The 26,789-nt window shown below is 44.4% G+C and overlaps 3 protein-coding genes across 4 annotated transcripts in view; 2 read left to right on the top strand and 1 right to left on the bottom strand.

Annotated features, from left to right (window-relative positions):
- The window catches only part of CFAP68 (cilia and flagella associated protein 68), an 89,056-nt gene that overhangs the window by 14,242 nt on the left and 48,025 nt on the right, over nt 1-26,789 (bottom strand). The window lies entirely within an intron of this gene.
- On the top strand, nt 1,362-9,911 carry FDXACB1 (ferredoxin-fold anticodon binding domain containing 1). Its single transcript, XM_083163216.1, has 6 exons — nt 1,362-1,478; nt 2,265-2,450; nt 2,820-2,976; nt 4,420-4,623; nt 5,467-5,625; nt 7,470-9,911. The coding sequence occupies exons 1-6, from the start codon at nt 1,475-1,477 to the stop codon at nt 8,587-8,589; spliced, it is 1,830 nt and encodes a 609-aa protein (XP_083019342.1). The 5' UTR covers nt 1,362-1,474; the 3' UTR covers nt 8,590-9,911.
- Nucleotides 19,722-26,789, top strand: part of ALG9 (ALG9 alpha-1,2-mannosyltransferase) — a 143,014-nt gene continuing 135,946 nt past the window's right edge. The window contains exons 1-3 of one of the 2 annotated variants that reach the window (XM_083163218.1): nt 19,722-19,896; nt 22,748-22,886; nt 25,236-25,370. In XM_083163218.1, the coding sequence (XP_083019344.1) occupies nt 19,790-19,896; nt 22,748-22,886; nt 25,236-25,370 (381 nt within the window). In that variant the 5' untranslated portion in view covers nt 19,722-19,789. The remainder of the gene's footprint in view (nt 19,897-22,747; nt 22,887-25,235; nt 25,371-26,789) is intronic. The other variant, XM_083163217.1, reaches the window with a different exon arrangement.

A 26,789-nucleotide genomic window follows, 5' to 3' on the forward strand; every position in this document is an offset into this window, starting at 1 on the left:
CATGAGACTCAGGACAAAGCTGGACAATCCTTGGAAAGGAGAGTGTGCCCTGGCAAAGATCATTATGCCCATACACATTCTCCCAGCCGATTTGTCTGAGCCTCCTCCCACAAATAAACCTACCACAAACTCCAGAAACAAAAGAGAAGCTCCAAAGGAAAGCTTCGATCCACACATATACATAGACACTATTGGTGTTCCCCGGGGAGTTCCTAAAGAATTTAAGGCTCGTGATGAGGTCGCTGCCGGCTTCGAGTCCCTGCTTCCCCAGGTAACCATCAATAAAAATGTGAACTGGATAAATTACATATATTATAATCAACAGCGTTTCGTTAATGATACTAGGGACGCTTTGAAAGGTATTGCTGAACAGTTGGAAGCTACATCACAAATGACATTTCAGAATCGTATGGCTTTAGATATGATGCTTGCCGAGAAAGGAGGAACCTGTGTGTACATAGGTAAGGTTGATGGATGCTGTACTTATATCCCAGACAACACAGGTCCTAATGGGAAAACTACCCTAGCTATTAAACATCTAGAAGATTTATCCATCGAACTCAAGAAGAACTCAGGTGTCACGGACCCCTGGAGTAGCTGGTTTGGATGGTTAAATGATTGGAAACACGCACTAACACAAATAGGCATGTTTATTCTCATTATAATTATTGTACTTATGATAGTAGGATATTGTGTCTTTCCCATATGTAAGAAGATTGGTTCCAAGTACCTGGATAATGTAACACCTGCTATGTACACTGATCTCGCCAAAAGCCTTCCCTCACCAGAAGATTATAGTGAATATGTTAAAATCCATCGTACCAAACAAGATGCCATCTACAAGAATCAAATTGTCTAAAAAGGACATTGATTCTAAGAGGGGATTGAAGGGTTAATCAGCCATCTTGTTTCTATTGAGGGGTTAATCAGCCATCTTGTTTCTCTGTGTCTGTCCCTGCTGATTTCAAGGTGGTTATATCCTGGCTCTTTTCCAGTACTCGCTGCTATCATAAACTTTGTTACTTTCCTTAGACACTGTACATTCTGTGCTTTCTCATAACTAATGAATACTACACAAAGGCGATGTATAAGCCACCCCACAAAGACACTGCTATTTCCCTACCTCTGCACCAAATATTAACCAATCATGTAATTGAACCAACGTCGTTTGTTGTGTATAAATATGTTGTTTTCGTCATCATTAAATCAGAGTTCAACCTTGTATCTGTGGTCCTCGTTACTGGTCATATCATATGAGGTTACACTCTCACGGAGCTCTAAGGGGTCTTCACACTGAGGTCAAATAAGGTAATTAATATATGAGGAAATCGATACATCGGCGCATGATCGATTTCCCAACACTTAGCTATCATTAAGAAACACTGGTAGACGAGATCTCAGGAGAGAATGTTTGCAGTGACATACGTACATGTCCTACGTAAAGTGCAGATGGTGAAGTCTTCAGTCCAGAGCCATGGGTGAGTTGTGTGTGTTATAGCTGACAATCATACACATACACTACCACTTAGGGATCCATTTACTAAAAATGGAAAGAGGTGATGTTGCCCAAAGCAACCAATCACACCTGTCATTTCTTTATTACATCCCAGAAAATTTTACAATGTTATTGGTTGCTATGGGCAACATCATCTTATTTAATTTTTAGAAGCTTTAATAAACATATCCCCTATATAACATACCTCCCAACACTGTCCAGCCTTAAAGAGTGACCCCTCGGCTCAATTTTTTTTTTGAGGGGGGGCATGGCCTAGCAATACAGAGATGTGGCCTATTCCCGAGAGGCCAAGCCCTGTTTTCGCCACTGTGGGGGCTTGGCTAGTGGCTCGTTGAGCTGCTGGCTATGTTTCCAGCCCCTCAGGCTGCAGAATTAGCTGCAACATTTGTGTTCTGGATTCCCATAAGTAGAGTTGTACCCAACCCCTAGAATTGGTTTTGTTTGCACAAACTGTGTGTAACACCGCCTGATAGATGACTGCCCAATTAGACCTTCTTGGCTCACAGGTTGAGGTATACATTGGAATCTGATATGTGGGTTTATGGCATCTTTCACTCATGTTTACAAATCTGCCAAATCTGTTTTTTCTCTTGTGATATTTTAAAGGTATTTTTAGATTAATAAATCAGTTAACCCCTGATCACAAATAGGTGATGACGGTGTATTTTTTATATTAAAGCTGTAATAGTCACTGTAATGTTCTCTCATGTACTTACTAAGCTCTACAACTCCTGCGTTCCCTACACAGGTCAAGGTACGGTAAGAAAGGCCCTTACTATTTTGTTGGTAGGAGAGGGCAACTTTTCTTTTTCTGCGTCCCTATGCGATGACAGCCAGGGGAAGGATCGCATTGTAGCCACCTGCTATGAGACAGAAGATACAAAATCACAGCAGCCTATTGCCTGGGGCAATATTCAGCATCTTGAAAGCAAAGGTAAAGTAAGCAGTTGTAAACACAAGTGCTTTGAATTAGGGATGGCCATCAGTGCAGTCGTCATCGATGGTGACACTGCAACCAGCCATCTATGTGATAGATGACCATCGATAGTTTTACCCATCGATGGCCATCCATTTTCTTTGACTGATTGGCTCGTGGTGCTTCAGGGTTGCTTGGGGGCGGAGCTCTAGCTCTGTCCATGCTCCTTTTGTAGTAAGACATTACCTCTGTACTAACCACTACGGTGTTATTAATAAATAAGGTGATACAAGTGGGGTAATAAGACAGGGGACCTCTAATCCTGCTGTGTGATGATAACCACATACCTAATGACCATCTGTGTCATTTTCATCCGGAATCCTGTAGGAGCTGTGGTTCACTGTGGTGTGGATGCTACAAGGCTGAAAGACTATGCTTTTCTCAGCAAGCAAAGTTACGACAGAATTATTTTCAACTTCCCACACTGCGGCAGGAAAGCTGGAGTCAAGAAGAACAGGGATTTGCTGGTCAATTTTTTTCACAGGTTAGTTTAGTGTCCTGGATGCAAATTTTGTGTTTTTTTTTTTTTAAATTAAGAACATTTTTACGTGGATTATTAAGGATGGTCTGGCAAAACTATGCTGCAGAGGCCAGTGACGCTGTTTCCAAGGATGCAGCCACTAGCTTTGACACGCCCTCAAAATGGAGCAATGCTGCCCATCTCTTCTCCCAATAGTGCTGCTCCCAATCACACTGCAGCATTCAAGGCAGTGCAATCAGTCGCAGGAATATCACAGCACATGCGCAGTTCCATAGCAGTCAGATATTTGTGATGGTTCATTACCCCAGGTCTACCCCTGCCGATTTTCTCAATAAGATATTCCAAATGATCAAATCCACATTGCAGACTTGAAATCAATAATATTAAAACTTCTCTTACTGATCCCTGTTTAAAAGTAGAGATTTCCAATCATAGATGGTATGTGTACATCTTCTGCTTAAAAGCCCGTATACACTAGGTGAATTTTGAGCTGAAGGTAGCTGAGTTGTCACGTCTTGAGCTCAAAATCTCCCAAGTGTGTATGGCTGGGGGGTGAGTGCTGATGCGCGCTCCTGCATCATCGCCATCTGTTGGCCTGATTTACCGTCCGAGTGAACCACTTTCCACAATCTCCTACTGTGGAAAGTGGTTTTGTAAAAATCTCTGGGCCGGGGAATATCGCTCAGTGTGTATGCACTAGAATGCCGTGTTGGACTTGCAACTTAAGGCGCCCATGCACTAGAGCGACTTCTCCGAGGGGAGGTCACATGCGTTTTCCCTTGAACTCTCTGCCAGCTTCCTGGGCAGCAGGACTGCAAACGATACACCGTATGCAGTTCTTTTACATACAGTACACCTTATGCGACCCCTGCTAAGCCGGACTGATTCTGCCGGACCCGATATATCTATAAGGCGGCTCTTCCGATCTTCAGGCTCCAAGCCCATGCGCACAGGACCGCGCATTGGATCGGATCTGATGTCAAACACATTCAATTTTGCCACTTTTCATCTGATTTCTCAGCCCGATCCGTCTGAGTCGGATGAAATTGCACTAGTGTATGGCCGGCTTTAGTTCCTTTCCCAGCACAATTTGGCTCATCTCTACATGTACAGAGATCAGCTGCAGCAAGGGGGTCTGATCATCAATCCTACCTGACACACGTGCTGCTGTACTCCGCATGTGGGGTGTATGCCTATACTGAGATCAGTAACAGTTGGGGAAATATAACGTAAATGATGCCGGTTAAAATAATATATATATATATATATATATATATATATATATATATATATATATATATATATATATAAAAAAAGATGGGTCAAAGGGTAAAGGGGTGTGTTAGTGAACTAATAGATTTTAAAACCACTGTGAGGGGGGCTGTTAGCAGTTGGGGTGAGCAGTTATTTTATAATGGTGCTTGTTGTTGATCATTTATATTCTAGCTGTGCGAATGTTCTTGCTCAGAAAGGAGACATCCATGTGGCATTATGTCAAGGACAAGGTGGCACTCCGGCCGATCACCCTAAGAGGGAATGGCACAACAGCTGGCAAGTGGTCGCCATGGCAGCAAAGGCAGGATTCATCCTGAGTGCAGTGGTTCCATTTGAATCAGATCAGTACTACGGTTACCAGAGCACCGGATACAGGTAAAATGGGATTCGTGAATGGCCAACTATGTGATAGAGATAGTGGCCATTTTCTAGGTTATTATTTATTTATTCATTTACTTATAAATCTTTGGTGAAGTGCACCTACTGCATTGTGCAAAATACCACCCACTAGAAGTACTGTACATACTGTATATGACTAAGCCTAATCCCCGGCAGTTTAAAGCTGGTTCAAAACATTGAGTGGAAATGGCTGAGCCCTTTTTCAAAACAAGGATCATCACAGCAAGTTCTCCCTCTGGGTCAGATGTATCAAGCTTCAAAAAGTGATAAAATGGAGAATGATAAACAGCCAGCCAATCAACTCCTAACTACCATGTTACAGGCTGGGTTTGAAAATGACAGGTAGGATCTGATTGGCTGGTTGTATATCACTCTCCACTGTATCACTTTTTGCAGCTTGATACATCAGGCTCTATTCACTCATTTCAATAATCTCAGTCTGCAAAATGACATATTTTAGCCTTATCTCAAATGACTGAATGCATCCATTCTCCTCCATACATTCCCGTTGAGGACTTTGTTCCATTCTGCTCCTTGCCTGTTACATAATTGTTTGTCTGTAAACGCTGGCTCCACTTACTCCATGCACTTAGGCAGAAAACAAATCGCTCTGGAAATGTGTGATGTCATTAAATGTTTTTTTTTTTTTTGCACTTCTGTTCCATAAAAATATGGCCTGTGTGTAGTGAGTGGTATGAATCTATTTGTACATATCTCGCTCACAGCTACCCTCTACTGCTGTATGTAATCATAGATAACATAGCAAAGTACATTTTTATATGTGCCACTTTGATTTAAGTGCACCCGTTTGTTACACAGGAGCCAGGATAAATCCTTCCACATGGCTGGCTCTTTGAACCACGTATTCACCAGAAGTTTACCCCTGGAGAACATGGCAGCATTGCATCTGATTGACCGGTTAACCACCTTCTCTGCATCTGTCCAGGATCCAGCATACAAGGATGTTGTAACAGAACGGTGACTCTACTCTCCGCTTTCTCCATGTGATTACTATTTGCAATGTGGAATATAGGACCTGTCACATAGATATTAAACCAATATAAGAAAGACAAAATAGAATTAAACCTGGCTATTTCCTCTTTAGTAGAACAGTCATATTGGAACTTATTTCCTAGCACGACGCCCATCGCAGGTGATCGCATACCTTAACTGAAGGTATGCGATGGACGCGACCGACGCGATTTCAGGGCTATTTTTAGCCTTTTCCCCGACAATTAAAAAATTGCGTCCATCGCATGCCTTAAGTTAAGGCATGCGATGCGACCGATGCGATGGACGTAGGGAACAATGTTAAATGGGCCAATGGACCCGATTTTTCATTGTATACCCACCCTTATGGGTATTTTACATGTGAAATGCCCCCCCCCCCCCCATTGTTAATGCCACCCCACGATGAACGCCAACCCGAAGCGTGGCGAGCGGCGGAACGTGTCCTCCGGGCTTTTCATACCCCCACTATACACGTCGGCGTGGAGTTGAATTTATATAGTGTAGTGAGCCACCGAGCCCGAAGCATGGCGAGCGGACGCGTAATACCTGTGAAGTAATGCGCGGCCCCTCGCGGGGCTCGCCACGCTTCGGGTAGGCGTTCATCGTGGGATGGTGTTAACAATGGGGGGGCATTTGACCCATCAGGGTGGGTATACAATGAAAATTGGGGTCTGGGGGGCATTTATCATTGGGCCCAACGTAAAATCGGGTCTCAGGGACCATTTTACATTGGTTCTGATTTAAAAATCGCGTCCATCGCATGCGATTTGGTTGCATGTGATGCGATCGACGCAATTTTTTTGGACCCGATGGATACAATCAAAATCGCAGGCTCCGTGCTAGGAAACAAGTACCGTCATATTCATTTTATCTTCTAATAGTTAATATTCATTTTAATTGACTGACAATAGTCATTGATTGTCAGACCTTGGTATAAAATGCTGGCAGTGTTCTATACAGCTTGGTCTTTTCCATCTCAGCATTCCAATGTCCACCCGTCAGTGGAAGATGCTTATGAAGACTGGTTACTGTTACATTGCTTCAGTGGTTCCTTGCTACCCTAATAAGCGCCTGTATTTCTACCAGGATGTTAGTTTCCATACCTGGCGTAGATGCTCCACATAGAAACAAAAGGGTTCCAGACACTGGTTCGGCTGTATCTAGTTAGACAAGATATGGGCGTCATGGTTAAAAAGGTCCACATGACCATGGTCAACGCAAATTACAATTTTTTTAACTTTTGTTTTATTTATCAGCCACATGAGTTCGATCGGGCGAGCTCAACAAGCCACCAGAGTGGCGAGTATCCATCGTTCAGTAACTGATCACATGATGAAACGTACAAAAACGTAAACCCCTTGATCCTGTCGACATTTTGCATGTTGTCCACAGCCGTAACAGAGTCTACTGTACAACGTAATTGAAGAATAACCATTTACTGCGTTAGTAAAGAATCATAGGTATATAATGTAACGTATGAAAGTGCTTCCATCATTGAAGGAGAACCACAGGCAGATCTGTCCCAATACTTTGTCTGAACTTTGAAATACCCTTTCCTAAGTAGTCATTTTGGAGATCATTTCCTCTCATGGGTCGTTATCTCCTATCAATCTAACTGCTCACTGAGGGCATGGTTTGGCTAGAGGAGGGGTACTCGGTCAGGACACACATTGGGAGCAGTGCAAGCTCTAGGCAATAAATCATGTCACTTCTGTCAATGGTGAACATGAGAGACGAAGCTCATTAGCATAAATCTGCATGTGGTCAGGTGACACTGGCTGACATCTCTGTGTGTTTCTTTTATTTTCCAGTGGTTTCCTTGCGCAAAACTTGCGTCATCCCATCCGTTTGCTGTATAAGGAGCTGGTGGGGTCTTTTAAAAATCAACTTCCAGTGAACATATTAGAGGACACTTTTCCTCTCATTTGTGAGACCTGCAATATTACATCTGTTCCTCTATGTTCAATGACTGGCACCAATCTCTACTACGTGATGTCCGATGCGAGCAAGATACCAGGTGGATCGTCTGGAACCTCAGCTCATAATTCTACCGGCCAGCCAATCCCGTTATATTCCCTGAGGCCCTCACTGGCATGTTTTGTTGATGACATCATTCAGAAATCTGGCTTTACTCCAAGCAGTCTGTCTGTATTGAGTGGACTTGTGTTCAGAAAGTCTTTGATCTCTTCATGGACCTTGCCGGTTTACCATGAAGCACTCATGCTGTTGGGTTACCAGAGTGACACATTGACAGCCCAGCTCCAGCTGCTGATGGACACCATTGAGAATGCTGTGGACTCTGTTGTGGCATCAGTGGACAGTGACGTGACAAGATCTGCAAGTGAGGAATTAGAAAGTGCTAAAATCCACGTTCGGAAAAGCACCTTAACGTTTCACCAAAAAAGTGCTGGAGATTATGTGATTACCGTGTCACCAGCTGATTGTGATCACATTGTCGGAACGGTGAAGGTCCTTCCTCTAGGATCTCCACCCAGCAGTTTTGGTTTCCTTTTGGCAACTTTAAATCTAGACATAATGGCCATGTGTCTATTGGGCATTGAAGACTGGCGAGTGCTTTGGTCAGCCGATGAGCGATTCATACAACAGTACAGTCAACGACAGTTAAAACCCTTTACCAGCTTTTCCCTGCACCCTCCATATTACATCCATGATGTAAGTTTCTGGGTTGAAGGTGACGCTGTGTTTGATGAAGTAGAATTCCACACCATAGCGCGAAGGGTGTCTATGGGAACCATTGTCAGTGTGCAGCTGCAGGACAGGTATGAGAATGTGGCAGCTGGTAAGATCGGTCTGTGTTACCGGATGACCTATCAGTCCTGCGATCGGGCTCTTAGTTATGAGACGGCGTTAGAAATGCAGTTAGTCTTACGGGGGGAGCTGCAGAGGTGTTTACACGTTACTCTCCGGTAGCCTTTAACATCGCAGTGGTGAAAGCTGACATGACAAGTGCAGTATTATCAATGAATTATAAAAAATAAACCGCTTGGAATATAAACGAGGAGGGCTAATAATTGAGCCCAGAAAGAAAGCATCACCAATAACCACTGACCAAAGAAAGGTACAGTATAACTATTTACACGGGCAATGTAGAGATTTGGCCTTTGGGTATGTGATATTGGGTTGACCACTGAAGGTCCACATGCCTAAAGTCTAGAAGGGTCAAAAGGTCGACATGGGTTTTTCACGTTTTTTGTGTGTGCAGACAGGTGGTATTTCATGCCCTGCCATCCGCTAAGGCGTGGGGGAGGACATAGTAAAAAGACTGTAGGTACTTAATATGTTTAAAATGGCTGCAATCTGCATTTAAAAAAACACACACTTAATAAAGATTAAAAAAAAGCATATGTTTGTGTATGAAATAAATGCTCTCATAAAATTCGGGGTACATGAAAATGGGTAGAAGTATATATTTGGGTCCATTATAGTCACTTTCCGAAATCTTGCAAACACAACTGATTACTCCCACCTGCAAGCCTAAAAACAAAAAAACGTAAAGCACTCCACTATATTAAGAATAATGAAAACATTTTCAAAGTGCCTAATTAGTTATTAAGGGGGAATGGCCGGGGGTTTCTTAACCAAGGTGGTTATTCAGACGTGATCACACGGCTGCAAATTCGTAGGCCAGGCGATTATCGATTCACTGCGCATGCCTACGGCTGGCAGTATAATACCCCTTTCACATCGCACTTTTAAAACGGTAAATTGCCGTTTTTTTCCCTTTTTAAAACGTTTAAGCCTGCACTGTGAATGCACCACAGCCGATTTACCGTTTAAAGTTAACTGGCATTTCGAACCGTGTAAAAAGCAGAGTCCTACACGGTTCCTTGCCGTTTTTTGTGCAATGTGAATGTGTACAATGCTATGCATTCACAGTGCAGGCTTAAACGTTTTAAAAAGGAAAAAAAAAACGGCAATTTACCGTTTTAAAAGTGCGATGTGAAAGGGGTATAAACCGGTATTTAAAACGGTAATCTGCGGCAATGTAAGGCTCTGACCCGTTTTAATTACCGTTTTAAAATACCGGTTTTTAAAACTTGTCGGCGATGTGAAAGTGGTATTAATAAAATCCAGTGTGTTTTTTTCATCACTCGTAGGCAAGTTGATTGGCAGGAAGCTGGCATTTAGGGTTGTCACCCGGCCGTTTACTGGGAGTGTCAGAGAAAACGTACATGTGCCTTTCAGTGACTGTCTTTTATTTATTTACAAATAAATTACTATTTTATGCTTTGGATTAGTTCTCCTTCAAGTTGTTCTTTCTAGTTCCCTGAACAAAGTTATTTCAACTGAGATATTGGCTAATTTATCCTCGTTTACTTTCTGGCTGCGACTTCTGTCACCTGCACATTATATGGGATATGGTTGGTTAGTCGATCTAAAGATGGTCGACAGTCATTAGGTCCACATACTGAAAGGTCGACATGGGTTTAGGTCGACAGTCAAAAGGTCGACATGGGGTTTTTCACTGTTTTTCGAGCCGACATGTGCCAACAGGCGGTATTTCATGCCCTACCATCCACTAGGGTATGGTGGGAGAATAAAATAGTGTGCCAAGCGTAGCAAAGCACCGTGCCCAAAGCATGGCGAGCGCAGTGACACGTGTCCATGTCGACTGTGTCGGCATTCAGGTAAAAAAAACAGTGAAAACCCACATGTCGACTTTTTGACTCGTCCTAGAACATATCTACCTAATGCTTGTGTGGATGTAATGACCTGTCGACCTTGTCCCATGTCAACCTACAGCCATGTCGACCTTGCAGTATGTCGACCTAATAGCTGTTGACCATAAGATCCATACCCCATTATATTATCTATCTAGTTGTTACAGTTACTAAAGGTTCAAGTAGTGTTTTCAAAATGTTCTATGATTACTGCACCCGACAATATCATTTTTATTTCACAGCACCCCTAGAACAATTGTTTCTTATTGAGGAATTAAAAAAAAAGGTACTTGTTTCCTAGCACAGCGCCACCGATTATAATTGTATGCCATCAGGTATGAAAAATCGGTCGCATTGCATGCGATGCGACCGACCCGATTTTTACATTGGAACCAATCTTAAATGCCCCCCAGACCCCATTTTTAATTGTATACCCACCCTGATGGGTAATTACTATGTGAAATGCCCCCCATTGTTAACTCCACGATGAACGCCAACCTGAAGCGTGGCGAGCGCAGCGAGCCCGCGTCCTCCGACCTTTTCATACCCCCCACTATCCACGTCGGCGTCGAGTTGATTTTAGATAGTGTGGCGAGCGCAGCGAGCAGACACGCATTACTTCACACGTATTAGGCGTCCCTTCGCAGGGCATGCTGCGCTCGCCACGCTTCAGGCTTGGTGGCTCGCTGCGCTCGCCACACTATGTAAAATCAACTCCGCGCCGATGTGGATAGTGGGGGTATGAAAAGGTTGGAGGACGCGTACCACCACGCTTCGGGTTGACGTTCATCGTGGCGTTGCGTTAACAATGGGGGGGGGGGGATTTGACATAATAATTAACCATCAGGGTGGGTTTACAATTATAAATCGGGTCTGGGGGCATTTAACATTGGGTCTGATGTAAAATTGGGTCTCAGGGACCATTTTTTATATTGGGTCCAATGTAAAAATTGGGTCCATCGCACCGCATCCCATGCCGTTATAATGGCATGCGATGCGACCGATTTTTTAATTGTATTAGAAACTACTTTAAAGCCCGAAAATCGGGTCGGTCGGGCCCCGTCGCATACCTTAAGTTAAGGTATGCGATGGGACCCGACGGGCGCCGTGCTAGGAAACGAGTACCAAAGAAAATCATATTTCAATTAAATTTATCTTTATATAAGATCCTTAAGGAGACCTTTGAAAAAGTTGTTAGATAACAACGAAACGCGTCAGTTTGCTTGCTATTGGACATTGGACTATCCCTACCAACATTCCACTTGAACCAGTTCCCTCATCAAACATCTTCTTGGACCCCCCCAAAATCCATCCAATCCCAATACTGGACTGCACTATCAAGGGACACCACCACCTGCTCAATCGCTGGAGACCCACCTGTATCTGGAGAAGAAAGTTTGGAGGAATTCCTATTGCGCAGAATAGCAGCAAGTTATGGTGAGGGTTTTAGGAGGAAGCACCAGACCTCCCGTGAATAGAGGGATAGCAAAGTAGATAAATCCTTCACCAAGTATATGCGCTAAACAAAAAAATAATCAGACTCCCCTGTACATGAGCCCGTCTCCGGGTTGCTTCTTGGGGTAGTTCAATAATGATGATATGGAAGACAAAAAACAGAAAAAGGGCATTAGCCCTCGTATAATACTGTTTAACACGATGTATAAAAAACGATACACTGAGATGAGACAATTATTATCGTAAATATAAGTGTGGATGGTCGGGGGGTTCCCCCTCTCTGTGAACTCACATTTTCAGATATATATACAAGCTTATTACCAACACATCAGGTTAAAACCTTTTCCTCTTTTATGGATATTCCAATATTAGCGGGGATTCCCCCTTTCCATATACTCACGGTTAGGTGGTATAAACACAGCGTGTCACAGGGTCTCTCTCCTGGATATTCGGTCCAAGGAAAATTCCCACAAGTAAATGAAGAAGTGTTCTTTATTAGTAGTAAATCAGATAAAATCAGATAAAATAAGCAGGCTGTTCTACCATTCCTGGGCTGACTGGCTTCTCAGGGGTCCAGATGGTATCAGTCACGGGGCCCCGTAAGGAAAGGTCCCACTGAGTGCTGTCAGATTACCGGAATGGGTCCAGCCAATGCTTCCCTAAGTCACTGCCAACGCGTTTCGATCTCACATGGAGATCTTTTTCAAGGTCGCACCGGTAACCTGACAGCACTCAGTGGGACCTTTCCTTACGGGGCCCCGTGACTGATACCATCTGGACCCCTGAGAAGCCAGTCAGCCCAGGAATGGTAGAACAGCCTGCTCATTTTATCTGATTTTATCTGATTTACTACTAATAAAGAACACTTCTTCATTTACTTGTGGGAATTTTCCTTGGACCGAATATCCAGGAGAAAGACCCTGTGACACGCTGTGTTTATACCACCTAACCGTGAGTATATGGAAAGGGGGAATCCCCGCTAATATTGGAATATCCATAAAAGAGGAAAAGGTTTTAACCTGATGTGTTGGTGATAAGCTTGTATATATATCCGAAAATGTGAGTTCACAGAGAGGGGGAACCCCCCGACCATCCACACTTATATTTACGATAATAATTGTCTCAACTCAGTGTATCGTTTTTTTATACATCGTGTTAAACAGTATTATACGAGGGCGAATGCCCTTTTTCTGTTTTTTGTCTTCCATATCATCATTATTGAACTACCCCAAGAAGCAACCCGGAGACGGGCTCATGTACAGGGGAGTCTGATTATTTTTTTGTTTAGCGCATATACTTGGTGAAGGATTTATCTACTTTGCTACCCACCTGTATCTACAGGACACCTGTATAAACATCTTCAGGAAAAGCACCTTGGGACTTCAGCAGGTATATGGACACCCACAATACCAGTTATTTGGATTACAAAATGGGAGACCAAGCTAAACCAATCTAAAGGGCCGTACACACGCATCGACTTCGAATCGATTTCGATTCGATGTAGATCCGATTTCGATTCCCCCCTCCACCACCTTTCGATTTTTCCTTCGATGTGAAATTCGATTTGCACTTGTGCAATCGATTCGATTTCGTTCTACTTTCTATATCCCTTCGATCTGCAACCTTCTTTAAAAAAAAATAATTATCATATATCATATCATATCTAATGCTCAATCGAAATCGAATCGAATTCCAATCGAAAACAACAAAAACACATTCGATTTACTAGAACCCTTTCGAGATTTTCTTGGCTGCATAGAGGATTTTTTTGTTCGATTTGGCGAAAACGGGAGCGCGCATCGAATCGAATTTAGATCGAAAGGAACAACAAACCGAAACGATTTCTTACAGGATTCGATCTGATTTTGCTCCTATAAGCAAAATCGAATCGAAAATGGCCAAAAATCCAAACGTGTGTACGGCCCTTAAAAGGGATCCATAATAGGAACAAGTGGTAATCATTAACTATTCCTCCGTCCTTAGCAATAATTTTTATTCTGTGCATATTTTAATTGTCGTGAGTATATATTATTGAATAAATCTTTATTTATTTTAATGTGATACCCAATTGATTAATGTGTGTTATTGTCTAGTTAAAGCGCTCCACCATCTTTTTTCTTTATCTTTATATGAGATCCTTAAGGTTACTTATGTGGTAAGGGACAGGATTCACTTTTGTTTGTCCACATATTTTATGGTTAGAAGCCACCAGCACTGGTTTTGCCTCACATTGACCAACCATAAACAATTTGAATTGGTCCCACGAAAACACAAAACCAGGGCACCCCTGCAAATATCTACACGAATACACCATGGCCCTAATTCTGGTTCACTTGCAAAGGCAAATTCCTTCTTAAATGGACAAAACCATGTGCACTGCAGGTGGGGCAGATGTATCTTGTGCAGAGAGAGTTATGCTGTGTACACACGGTACAATCCAGCATGAGATTTTGACTATATAGTCAAAATCGCATGCAGATCGCACAGGTTTTTTACCTTGCGATCCTGATGCTCGCTCCCTTGACAGCACAAATCAAAACCCAGATAATCTGGGCAGCAATGACTATATAGTGCAAATCAAATGTACATAGCATGAATTGTAGGTATATAGTACAGAGTTAGCAAAGATTGTATAGCAGTCGAATCTTAAGTCGAATAGCAAGGGAATCTCACCGTGTGTACACACCATTAGACTTGAGTGGGGTTTTACTTCAAAGTGAGATCTATATTGCAGTGTAAAAATAAAGCATCCAGTATTTTCCCTGCACAGAAACAAAATAGCTCACCCAAATCTAAATCTCTCTGCACATGTTACATCTGCCCCACCGGCAGTGCACATGGTTTTGTCCATTTGAGAAGAAATTTGCCTTTGCAAGTGAACCATGAGTATGGGAGGGATGCAGTTAAAATTCCGGCGGTCGGAATGCCGGCGGTCAAAATCCCGACTGCCGAATTCCCGGCACTTTGTCCCTCTTTGGATTACCTGGAAAGTAATTAGTGGAGGTTAGGTACAGTACAGGTAAGAGGCCAGGGGAACTTATCATAGTGATAAAGTACCAACCACTCAACTCCTCATTTTCATTTTATAGTCCGTGTTGGAAACTAACAGAAGATTAGATTGGTACTTTATCTCTTTCCCAACTTTGATACATTTCCCTCTCAGTGGGATACAGGACCCCTGTATAATCTGCCAGTGTAAAATGCTATTACAGGGTTTCTTTCTATAGAGAACATGAATCCGAAGAATACTGGGTTCGGCTACAGACTCGTGAACAAACTATATTGATAGCAAAACCTACAACTGCTGACTGTTTATCATTGCTTTGATTTTTCTGTATATGACATCAATAACAATTGTTCTGACTATAGTTATTATAAAGATACAGGGCCAGATGCATTAAGTTTCAAAAGTGATAAAATGGAGAGTGATAAACAACCAACCAATCAGCTCCTGCCTGACCTATTTCAAACACAGTTTGTGACATGTCAGGTAGGAGCTGATTGGCTGGCTGTTTATCACTCTCCATTTTATCACTTTTGAAGCTTAGCGCATCTGGACCATAGTGCAATAATAGTGACATCTAGTGGCATTGAGGAGTCCAGAAGGTACAGTACAAATGGAGAAATGTAATTGTATACATCTAAAGGGGAATAGCAGTGCACTTGTTTATTTTTTTAAATTATTTTTCCTCAGGAAAATTGTCTGCTAGGCCTTTTCAGGAAAAGATCATTCAACGGTTATGTTATATTACATCTAGATTGTGTTGGTCTACATTCAAAATGGTCTAGGTCGACCCATAGCCAGAGCGATTATTCAACGTGGTACACTTAGGGGGGTATTCAATGTCAGGGGCACGGCTGTCGAGCTAGCGTGACAGCCGTGTCCCTGTCCCGTTCTCGATTTGCTCGCCTGGAGCTCTGCAGTCGGGATTCAATGTCCCGGCCACTGAGCGGCGAGAAGGGGGCGTGGCCGCGAGCTGAGGACGGAAATAGACAAGCTCCGGCCGGGAGCTCGCCTATTTCCGGCTTTTCTCGGCAGAACGAGCCCGACAGCTTGTGATGTCGGGCTCGTTCTGCCGAGAACCCCTGTTCAATGCTGTCGGGGAAGACAGCATTGAATAGGGCCCAGCAGCCATCTCCCCCGTCGGGAGATGGCTGCGGGAGCACGACCAGGAATGAATAACCCCCTAAGACGGTGACTGTTGATATCTGGGTAAATAAAGGGATTCATGTTCACCTTGCCAGTTGCCCTAATGCTTGTGTTGACCTTTCAACCCTAGCCATGTTGACCTATTTCAGATGTTGACCTAAGCCTTGTCGGCCTTCAGTGCTCAACCCAATGCATGTCTCTGTGCCCACATGGATGGTAAGGAATGACCAAGTTGGTTTAAAAAAAAAATAAAAAAAAAAAAGGAAACGCATGTCTAATCTTTGACTGTCGACCTAGACACTAGATCTAATGACTGGATACCCATGGAACTAGGTTATTATGATAGAAAGATAAAGTATGGATCGCATTGGAGGACTAGCAGAAGAAGAGGAAACTTGGGGCCTGATTCAGATCCTTTTGTCTTTTCATGTTATCCTGCCTGCAGATACTCATTATTGTACCATGCTCCAGCCCTCCGGCAAACTGCTTTCTGTTACAGCCAAGTATTTCACATTTTGACTCATCAGTCCATAGCACTTGCTGCTGAGTTCCACCACCTCACCAGGACCACTTTAAGCACTGGGCTGGCCACTGCATCTACCGTCCTCAGCATTGTCTGTTTCTTTGTGCTTCTTCAAATTAGCTATAAAAGCACATCTTGAAACCCCCCCAGTATGCTTTCAAATCTTTTCCTGGGAGAGACCTTGCTGATGTAGTATAAGTATCATCTGTCTTGTTGCTGTGCTCAGTCTTGCCATGGTGTATGCCCTATAACATGAAATTCTTCCACAACCTCACCTTTGTAGCAGAGTTTCCTCACCCAGTTTTAAGCTTCTACTATAGTTGTTTCAGGTAATGACTGTTTTGACCTACATATAAAAATAATGATCATTATCACATGTGTTTGGTATGATTGGTCAATTATACACCTGACTAGCAAGCTGCCCATACATCAGCGATAGATTGGGGGCAATTTGACAATTTTGATGAATGCCCTAAACTTGCCTAAAGCATGGGTCTTCAACCTGTGGCCCTCCAGATGTTGTGAAACTACATGTTCCAACATGCATTGCCACATTTTTTCCTATAAGAGCATGCCAAAACCGTCAGGGCATGTTGGCACATGTAGTTCCACAACATCTGGAGAGCCATAGGTTGAAGACCTGTGCCCTAAAGCATTGCTGGCTTCCCCCGTGGACGACTGTGATAAGAAAAATGATCGCAATTGGCAATGCAGATTGACCAATATGTGAATTATACCCCTTTTACACCCAATAAGCGGATCTGACCTGGCATTTGGAACACGGATCCAAGCCAGGTCGGATACGGGATTTGCAACATTTACACTGTGTAAACGGGGGCGGTGCTTGGAGATGACATCATTTCCAAAAAACGGGATTGCCGATTGTCGCACTGTGGCAAGCCCAGCACCAAGGTAAGCTGCTGTGCACCCCCTCAGCCCCTGTGGTGAATGGATGCTGCACACAGGCATCCATTCACCACCTCCCTGCCTCTGCTGCTGTCTGCAGAGTACAGCAGACAGCAGCGGAGGCTATGTGCACCCCCCACCCAACCTCCATGTTGACTGCAGGACACTGCGGTCTGGAAGTTGGGCTTCCCCCATTGCTCTAAATGGGAGCCAGGTCAGATCACGGCGTCTTGAAAGAGCTTCCAGTTGCCTGGGAAATGAAACGCGTCTAAGTCACTTCCGCCCCTGAGCCAAACCATCTCTGAGGTCACGACTTTCTGCACAGGGAGCCGGCTCGTTTGACTTGTCTCGCTATCACATTTGGAGCCCACCTTTTGCCCGCAGCCACCAGCATCAGGAGTGTTATCCCACCGGATCGCTCACTCACGGGCGACACAACGTCACGTGCGCCGGGTCGAGCCGCCATGCCATCATGCTCTCCGATCCCTCCAGAATCTACTACCAAGGAGGGTGAGCATAACACAAGGATCTATTGCGTTACCTGAAACTCTACCACCTGGCGTTGGATGCGCTAACAGGTTACACGCAGCTTCATTCTGGCTGTGTCGGCTTGCATCTTCCCCAATTCATATAACAAACGACCCCCCGCTACTAACAATCTCATCCACTGTTGACTTCATATTGCTCCTGGAATCCATCTCCCATTTATTAATTAATTTGTGACCTCATTTGAGTTGGCTACTGATACGGCCTTATTCAAGCGCTTGCCTCATATTGGGGGTTATTCTAGTCCATTCTTTCTGACAAAATCCTTCTTAGATGGACAAAACCATGTGCACTGCGGGTGGGGCAGATGTAACTTGTGCAGAGAGAATTAGATTTGGGTGGGGTTTTTCTTCAAAGTGAGATCTATATTGAAGTGTAAAATCATGCAGTCAGTATTTTCCCTGCACAAAAACAAAATAACTCACCCAAATCTAATTCTCTCTGCACATGTTACATCTGCCCCCCTGCAGTGCACATGGTTTTGTCCATTTAAGAAGGATTTTGTCAGAAAGAATGAACTAGAATAATCCCTATTGAAACCAAGTATATGAGAAGTTACAGATTATTTTATTGTATCTGCTTTTTAATCTAATTTACTTATATTTGTATACTCCGTTTTTATTAACATGTCTTTTCATACATAAAATTCTAAATGTGATATTTACAGTGTGTCCAGGTGTCCTTTTGTTCAGCGTGGTTCACAGAGTATCAATCTAGATTCAGCAGCGCAAGTGCAAAATCAATCCAGATCACCCGGCGTACCTGTTTACACTGCCCTCTACCCAGGTCCTGCCCATGTTCTACCCTGGGCAGGACCTGGGTAGAAGTTCTGTGTAAAGGGACACAGGTTAACCCCTTTTACACCGCCACTGACCCAGGTCCACAAGGGAAAACCCTGGGTTTTTGCCAGGGTTGCCGACTTTTTCTGTCTCCTCTCCGGGAGAAGCCCGGAGAGGAGACTTCCAGCTGCAGGTCGGGGGGCGGGGCTTGAGCTTTACATCATTAAGCCCCGCCCCCAGGATGTTAAAACCCCCAATTAATGTATCTCCGTGGAGGGGGCGGAGCTAAAAATTACGCGATTTTAGCTCCGCCCCCTCCTCTGACACCCGCGGATTGACTATTTCAATCCAAAAGGTATGGGGAAGACGCCGCAATCGGGGGGTGGCATGGGGGTCCCCCGGAATCCGGGAGGGTTGCCCACCTTTCCGGGGGGCCGGGAGGAGGACCCGATTTTCGGGATCCTCCCGGTAATTCCGGGAGGGTCGGCAACCCTGGTTTTTGCGACGGTGTAAAAGGGGTATTATGGCCATCCTTAGTACATGGGGAGCAGGACAGCACATAAAGGTCATGTCTACAGCCCAATAAACTTAACAAAAACACACATGAAACATAAATAAATAAGCCAAAAGGTTGGGGCAAGGGGTGGGCAATTAAATAATATTGCCTCAGTTGGCCCTCATAAGTTATGAAAATGCCACTGTGCAAAGTTCTATACCACAAGCTATATTGAGTTGATATAGAGATTTAAAATATGTATGACATATAAAAAAAGCAATTTGCATCACAATTGTAGTAAAATTATATTTTCATATGAGAACAGTATATAAAGCAGATATAACCAGCTCCAAATGGCAAAACGTCAAAAAAAAATAAAGATTTGCTCAAAGTTTTAGTAAAGAAAGCAGTGCCATGTGTTTTTCTGTGGTACCCTATTACACCTGTCATATAGCTTGGGTTTAGGACACGTCATTTAAAAAACCCGCAGAATACGGCTGCTGTTTGTGAAGCTGCCCTGAAGAAAAATGGCGCCTGGTTATTTCCCAGTAATAACGATTACCCGGAAGTGCTGATCTCTTGCCCTTAGTAGCTATGGCATCCAAAGGAGCTCGCCAGCGGTGGAAGGGAACCGGAGGAGAGAGACATGAGAATAGCGTTAAACAGAGAGAAGAAGCCCGGCCGACCGAGCACACGGCCGAGTAAGGGCTTCTTTGGCTATCAGATGCATGTCTATTGTGTGACGAGTGCTTCTGTGCATGCATATTTCCATAGCAGTTCATAAGCTTTACATGTGATAACACTACTTACATATGATTCACTATATGTCATGTAATACAGACCGTTGGCTGTGATTGTATGTTACCTGGGGTTTAGATGCAGATATGTTATACTGTAGCTTGCATGGCCAGACAGCATGCATGTGAGAAGATCATTGGTAACTATAAGCCAAGGGGTCTAGTTTAAATATGGGGTGTCAGAAAAAGATTTCAATAAATTGCACACCAAACTCCAATATGCTGCATAAGTCCAATGGGTTTTGGTTTAAAGGTGCAAAGGTAGATACAGTAACCGATGTTCTGTACAGTATCTAGTACTGTATGTGTTACTGCGCATTTAACATTAGACTATTTGTTTTCACAATCTGTAGTTGCAGCGTGTATCAGGTTGCAGGGCCAACTGCCAACTGTACCATAATACCCCTTTTACACCAGAGCCTCAACCCGGGATATTGCCTCTCCACTCCAGGTCGGGACTTGTTATAAATGGGGTAAAAAAAAAAAAATAACCTGGGTGTTGTTTTCCGGGTGTCCAACCCGGCAGATGCTCAGGGTCGGACACAGGTCATCCCCAGAGTCAGGGGCCGTGTAAATGGGTAACCCGGGTCAGACCCATTTCCACCAATAGGGGAGCCCATACCTCCGGACCGCAGCGTCCTGCGGTCAGTCCGGAGGTTGAGTGTACAGCCTCCGCTGCTGTCTGCGGTACTATGCAGACAGCAGCGGAGGCTTGGAGGAGGTGAATGGATGCCTGTGTGCGGCATCCATTAACCTCACAGAACGAAGCTGGGGGCGTGTGGAGGCAGGGGGCAGCCCAGCAGCTTTCCCGGGTGCTGGGCTTGCCCCCAGCGTATCGGGGTCCCGGCTGGCTGGTTTCCTGGCGCTTGGAGATGATGTCATCTCCAAGCTCCGGCATAATGTCGCATCCGGGTTGGAGCCGAGTCCAAAAACCTGGGTGCGACAAAGCAGTTCTAGTGTAAAAGTGGTATAAAGCAGCTGCCTAGGGGCTACTGAATCTCGGGGGCGCCCCTGAGTCTACACAAAATAAAGCATGAGAGAGGCATCCTTTTTGAACTTAATGCAAATGGCAGGTGCTGTACTTTTGAGATGCCACTTCCACACTTTCATCTGAGGTTGTGGAAAGTTGATATTGGTGTGTGGTTGGTTGAAATTTTCCGTAGGGAGCCATAAAACCTTGGACTGCTTATGATCCTTATGTATAAAACATACAGTACTTATATGTTAGTTGGGCGCCCACTAAGCTATTTGCTTAGTTCTCTGTGTCCCCTCATGGGGCTCGTACTCTCCACGCTTCGGGCTCGCTGCACTCGCCACACTATATAAAATCAACTCCATGCCGACATGAATAGTGGGGGATATGAGCGTACTAACTATAGTGGGTGCCCAACTAACATATTAGTACCCAACATACAACATACATTGGTCATTATACTATGATTTTTACTTTTTTTTTTTTAATTTTTAATTCTCTTAGAGTTGTATGTTTGTATTGCATGAGGAATGGCTTTGGAAGTCTGAAATGTTGCACTTTTAAACCATTGGGCTTATGCAGCTTATTGTAGTTTGGAGTGCCTATATATATAATGTGCATTTACTATTAGTTATAAATACTGATAGTTCTATGATGGCTTGTCATCAGTTGCTTCGGTACTCTTTACCTAGAAGGGCGCCCACGATTTTGATCGTGGGCATCGTTAGTAAAAAAAAAATTGCGTCGGTCGCATCGCATGCGACCAAAAAATCGCATGCGATGCGACCGACGCGATGCCCGCGATTTCCCATAGGGAACAATGTTAAATGTCCCAATTGACCCGATTTTCCTGTTCAATGTCTCAATTGACCCGATTTTCCATAGGAAACAATGTTAATTGGCCCCCACAATTGTTAACGCCACCCCACGATCAACGTGAACCCAAAGCGTGGCGAGCGCAGCGGTACGCGTCTTACGACCTTTTTCATACCCCCACTATCCACGTCGGCGTGGAGTTGAGAATAGAAAGTGTGGCGAGCCACCGAGCCCGAAGCGTGGCGAGCGGACGCGGACAGCTGTGAAGCCCGCGAGGGGACGCATATACCTGTGAAGGTGTCCGCGTCCCCTCGCGGGGCGCGCTGCGCTCGCCACACTTTCTATTCTCAACTCCACGCCGACGTGGATAGTGGGGGTATGAAAAGGTCATAGGACGCGTACCGCTGCCCCTCGCGGGCTCACTGCGCTCGCCGCGCTTCGGGTTGACGTTGATCGTGGGGTGGCGTTAACAATTGTGGGGGCCATTTCACACTTCAGGGTGCCTATTTGGCCTCTGTGGGCCATTTAACATTGTTTCCTATGGAAAAATCGGGTCAATTGAGACATTGAACAGGAAAATCGGGTCAATTGGGACATTTAACATTGTTCCCTATGGGAAATCGCGGGCATCGCGTCGGTCGCATCGCATGCGATTTTTTAGTGCATGCGATGCCCGCCCTTCTAGGTAAAGAGTACTGTTGCTTCTATAAGAGTACTTCATGTAGCCTGTGGTGTGTTTGGTTATTGGATATTGTTGCAGATCATGGCACCTGTATAGTACAATACAGTAGCATGTGTTTGGATTTATGTTTGAAATGTATACATTGCCTGTATTTGTGTGCATCCATTCTGCAGCAAGTACTTGACAAAGTCCTGCAAGATATGCTCTGTCGTTTATTTCAATCATACTTACAGGGTGTTGTAGTGAAATTCAGCACTAACCACACATTTGGGTTGTTTTTATAGTTCTACGTACAGTAAAGCAGGCCAAGTGTGGGCACCGGAAGGGGCTACTGCATTTAAATGCCTGATATCTGCCAGGTTTTGTGCAGCACTGCTGAGCAATATCTCCGACTGTGATGAAACCTTCAACTACTGGGAACCTGTGAGTATATCTGTTCGGGAATGGAAAGTCTGAGAACCCTTTAGCACTGCCAATGCTGGCTCTACATGATACCGTTTTTTTATTTCTACCTGTCCCTTTTGGAAAGGTGTCAGGTGGATAGTTAGTAGAGTAGGAGGAAGTGATGTCAACTGAATAGGTAGTGGTGTGGAAGCAGAGACGTGAATCGATAGGTAGTAGAGTGGGAGGGGTGTGAAGTGGAAAGGTAGCAGAGGGGTGACAAGTAACTAGGTGGTAGACTGGGGAAGTAGGGGTGTCATATGGCTAGGTAGTAGAGTGGGAGGTGTCAGATGGATAGGTAGTAGTTTAGGAGGAAGGGCATTAGAGTGGGAAAGGTGTGAAGTGGATAGGCAGTTTAGTGGTAGGAATGGTGTCAGATGGATAGATAGGTAGTAGTGTAGGAGGAAGGGTATTAGAGTGGGAAAGGTGTGAAGTCGATAGGTAGTAGAGTGGTAGGAAAGGTGTCAGATGGATAGGTACTAACTAGAGCGAGTGGAGGGGTGTGAAGTGGATAGGTAGCAGAGTGGGAGGAGGGTTGTCGAATGGATAGGTAGTAGAGTGGGAGGGCTGTGAAATGGATAGATAGAAGTGTAGGAGGAAGGGGGTCAGATTGATAGGTAGTAGAAGGTTGAGAGGGTGGGAAGAGGAGTGTCAAGTAACTAGCTAATAGACTGGGGGAGCAGGGGTGTTATGGCTAAGTATTAGAGTGGGAGGTGTCAGATGGATAGGTAGTAGAGTGGGAGGTGTCAGATGGATAGGTAGAGTGGGAGGTGTCAGAAGGATAGGTAGTAGAGTGGGAGGTGTCAGATGGATAGGTAGTAGAGTGGGAGGTGTCAGATGGATAGGTAGTAGAGTGGGAGGTGTCAGATGGATATGTAGTAAGAGTTGGAGGTGTCAGATGGATAGGTAGTAGTGTGGGAGGTGTCAGATGGATAGGTAGTAGTGTGGGAGGTGTCAGATGGATAGGTAGTATTGTGGGAGGTGTCAGATGGATAGGTAGTAGTGTGGGAGGTGTCAGATGGATAGGTAGTAGTGTGGGAGGTGTCAGATGGATAGGCAGTAGTGTTGGAGGTGTCAGATGGATAGGTAGTAGTGTGGGAGGTGTCAGATGGATAGGTAGTAGTGTGGGAGGTGTCAGATGGATAGGTAGTATTGTGGGAGGTGTCAGATGGATAGGTAGTAGTGTGGAAGGAGGGGTGTGAATTAGATAGGTAGTAGATTGCTCAGAGGGTGTGAACTGGAAATGTAGAAGAGTGGGAAGAGGGGTGTCATGTAACTAGTTAATAGACTAGGGGAGGAAGGAGGTCATATGGCTAGGTAGTATAGTGGGAGGAGGAAGTGTCTGATCAAATGAAGAGCGATGACAGAGATTACGGGAAGGAAACTGAGCAGGTGTCTTTAGAGAATGAGATCATTCATGTCTGATCTTGACAGTCTTGTCTTTAAAGTAGTAACATGTTGGATATTGGGTTTGGGACGTGATAATTGAGAAGAGATTTTCATGGTTAGAATCCTGAGCAAAGGTGAGAGATTGCAAATATGGGCCTTATTCTGGTTCACTCTTAGAGGCAAATTCCTTCTCAAATGGACAAAACCATGTGCACTGTGGGGGTCAGATGTAACATGTGCAGAGAGAATTAGATTTGGGTGAGTTATTTTGTTTCTGTGCAGGGAAAATACTGATTTATTTCTACACGGCAATATAGATCTCACTTTGAAGAAAAACCCCACCCAAATCTAATTCTCTCTGCATGTTACATCTGCCCCACCTGCAGTGCACATGGTTTTGTCCATTTGAGAAATAATTTGCCTCTGAGAGTGAACCAGAATAAGGCCCAGTGTTTGGCTGTATCTGGAGCTCTCCGATCAGATGTCTTTTTACAGATAATCTTCAGACACTGCAGCGAGGCAGAGCAGCCATCTATTTGCACAAGTTGCTGCCTATAGCATATTCTCTCATTTACCTCAGAATCAACCCTATGGGTGGGAATCATGGCCCTAGTGCTGTGGGACATGAAAGCTAATCCTCATAATTACTCCGCAACACCTCAAGTCTAATGGGGAACTGAGAAGTAGATCTGTAATCTTATATTAGTAGTTAGTGTTGTTTTTTTTTGTACTGTTAGAAGAGGAAAAGTAGAACATAAAACTACAACTCTGTGAGTATATTATGTACAGTAGCTGTTACTTGTCAGGAATACACCAACATCTATTTCCCCTCTTAGTATTTTCCTTGTAGAAATATTGAGCATTATACATGTAAGCAGAAGCATTCGTCTCAGTAACGTGCTGCCATGAAGGATTTCGAATAACAGTGATGTGTTCCTTTAGACGCACTACCTCGTCTATGGCAAAGGATTCCAGACCTGGGAGTATTCTCCAGCGTACGCCATACGCTCTTATGCTTACCTCTGGCTCCATGCATTGCCTGCATGGTTCCATGCCAATGTCCTTCAGACAAACAAGGTAAGACCGTCGATTCCTCACACGTCTGGTAATAACACAGGTGTAGCAAAGCTCATACAGAGCATCATCCAATGGTTATTTACAGCCGCTGGTAGAGCTGATTATCTCCCAGGTAAACACGGTTATGAATACAGGTATGGTTTAAAAGAGAAGGGAGGCAGTGTCCCCTCTCTGTGTGCCCCCCCCCCCCCCCTTCCCCCTCTCTTGCCAGCACATTCCCTAAGTAGACTTTGGACCTGTGTCCCAGTCTATTATACAGGTGCTGATCTCCGGCAACATGGCACCCACACCATTTTCCCAGTGATCACTCTACCCTGCAGATGCCCATCTTCATGAAAATACATTTTCCCAGTGATATGTGGCTGATGGACAGGTACAGTAATATCACCTATGGGTGCGGGTCAGGCGTTGTTGGTCCTTCCTTGGACATGTGCACCACACACCCTGCCTGTGCCAATTATATATGTTCTGTGAACGCTGGATCTAGGGGCAGCTGTGTTCTTGTGATCGCTTGTTGGGAATGATGAATGCTTCTCCAGCCAATCGTTTCATGTCAGGTGTTTAAAAAAATAACATAAACTGATTGGCTGGAGAACTATTTAGCAGTCATGACAAATGATTACAAGAATGTCACTCATTGATAAAGCTTCCCATTAAGGTGCCCACACACTGTGCGATTATCGCATCACGTTTAGTGAAAAGCGAACAGTGTTTTTTTGTCTTGCAATGTACGCTCCGCGTAGTCCCTGTCGCAAGGCAAAAAAGTATGTGCAGGTAGGTATTATTTAACTAGATCGCATGTACCCTGTAATTGACTATTTTAGTGTAGTCAAAAATCAGGTGTAGTTCAAATTGCACCCCGTGTACTGTCCAAATTGTATGACTCATATGCACCTACACACATCTCACCGTGAGTGGGCAAGATCAAGTATTTTGGTGAACTTTGTTACAATCTGTCCCAACCTCTTTATTTTCAACAGCATCATTAACAACAAAGGTTTGGTGGCCGAGATATCAAGCCTTTGATGCTGAGAAGTTGCCCATACTAACCGATCAGCTTCTGTCATTTTACAGAATGTGCACAAAAGTGGGGATGCAGGTTCACTGACCACTCCGAATCCTGCAGCAATCAGTATTGACTGCAGGTCTCCCTGTGGTGGGTGCTGGTTCCGAGCTGTGTGTGAGATGTCATGTGATTAGCGAGATCTCGCACTTGCTCACTGGAGCCGGTCAGGTAGGGAGACACAACACCTCATCACTGGGCTGATACGCTGTGTGCTTAAGCGGGGATCACCGGGGTGGGAAGTTTTCTCTCCGGCAAACAGGATGTTCATGCAGCTTGTATACTGTATGTAGCTTCCTGCTTCACCTCGGTAACGAGGGGGTATAGGAGATGCTATAGTGGCACCATACATGTCA

The sequence above is a fragment of the Crinia signifera genome, chromosome 19 (genome assembly GCF_055691185.1).
Source record: "Crinia signifera chromosome 19, ASM5569118v1, whole genome shotgun sequence".
NCBI lineage: Eukaryota > Metazoa > Chordata > Amphibia > Anura > Myobatrachidae > Crinia > Crinia signifera.

Bases quoted from the DNA above. Each gene is read 5' to 3' on its own strand.
- FDXACB1 (XM_083163216.1), top strand. The intron at 2,977-4,419 runs GTTAGTTTAGTG...TTTATATTCTAG, and splicing joins CTGGTCAATTTTTTTCACAG to CTGTGCGAATGTTCTTGCTC. The intron at 5,626-7,469 runs GTGACTCTACTC...TTTATTTTCCAG, and splicing joins AAGGATGTTGTAACAGAACG to TGGTTTCCTTGCGCAAAACT.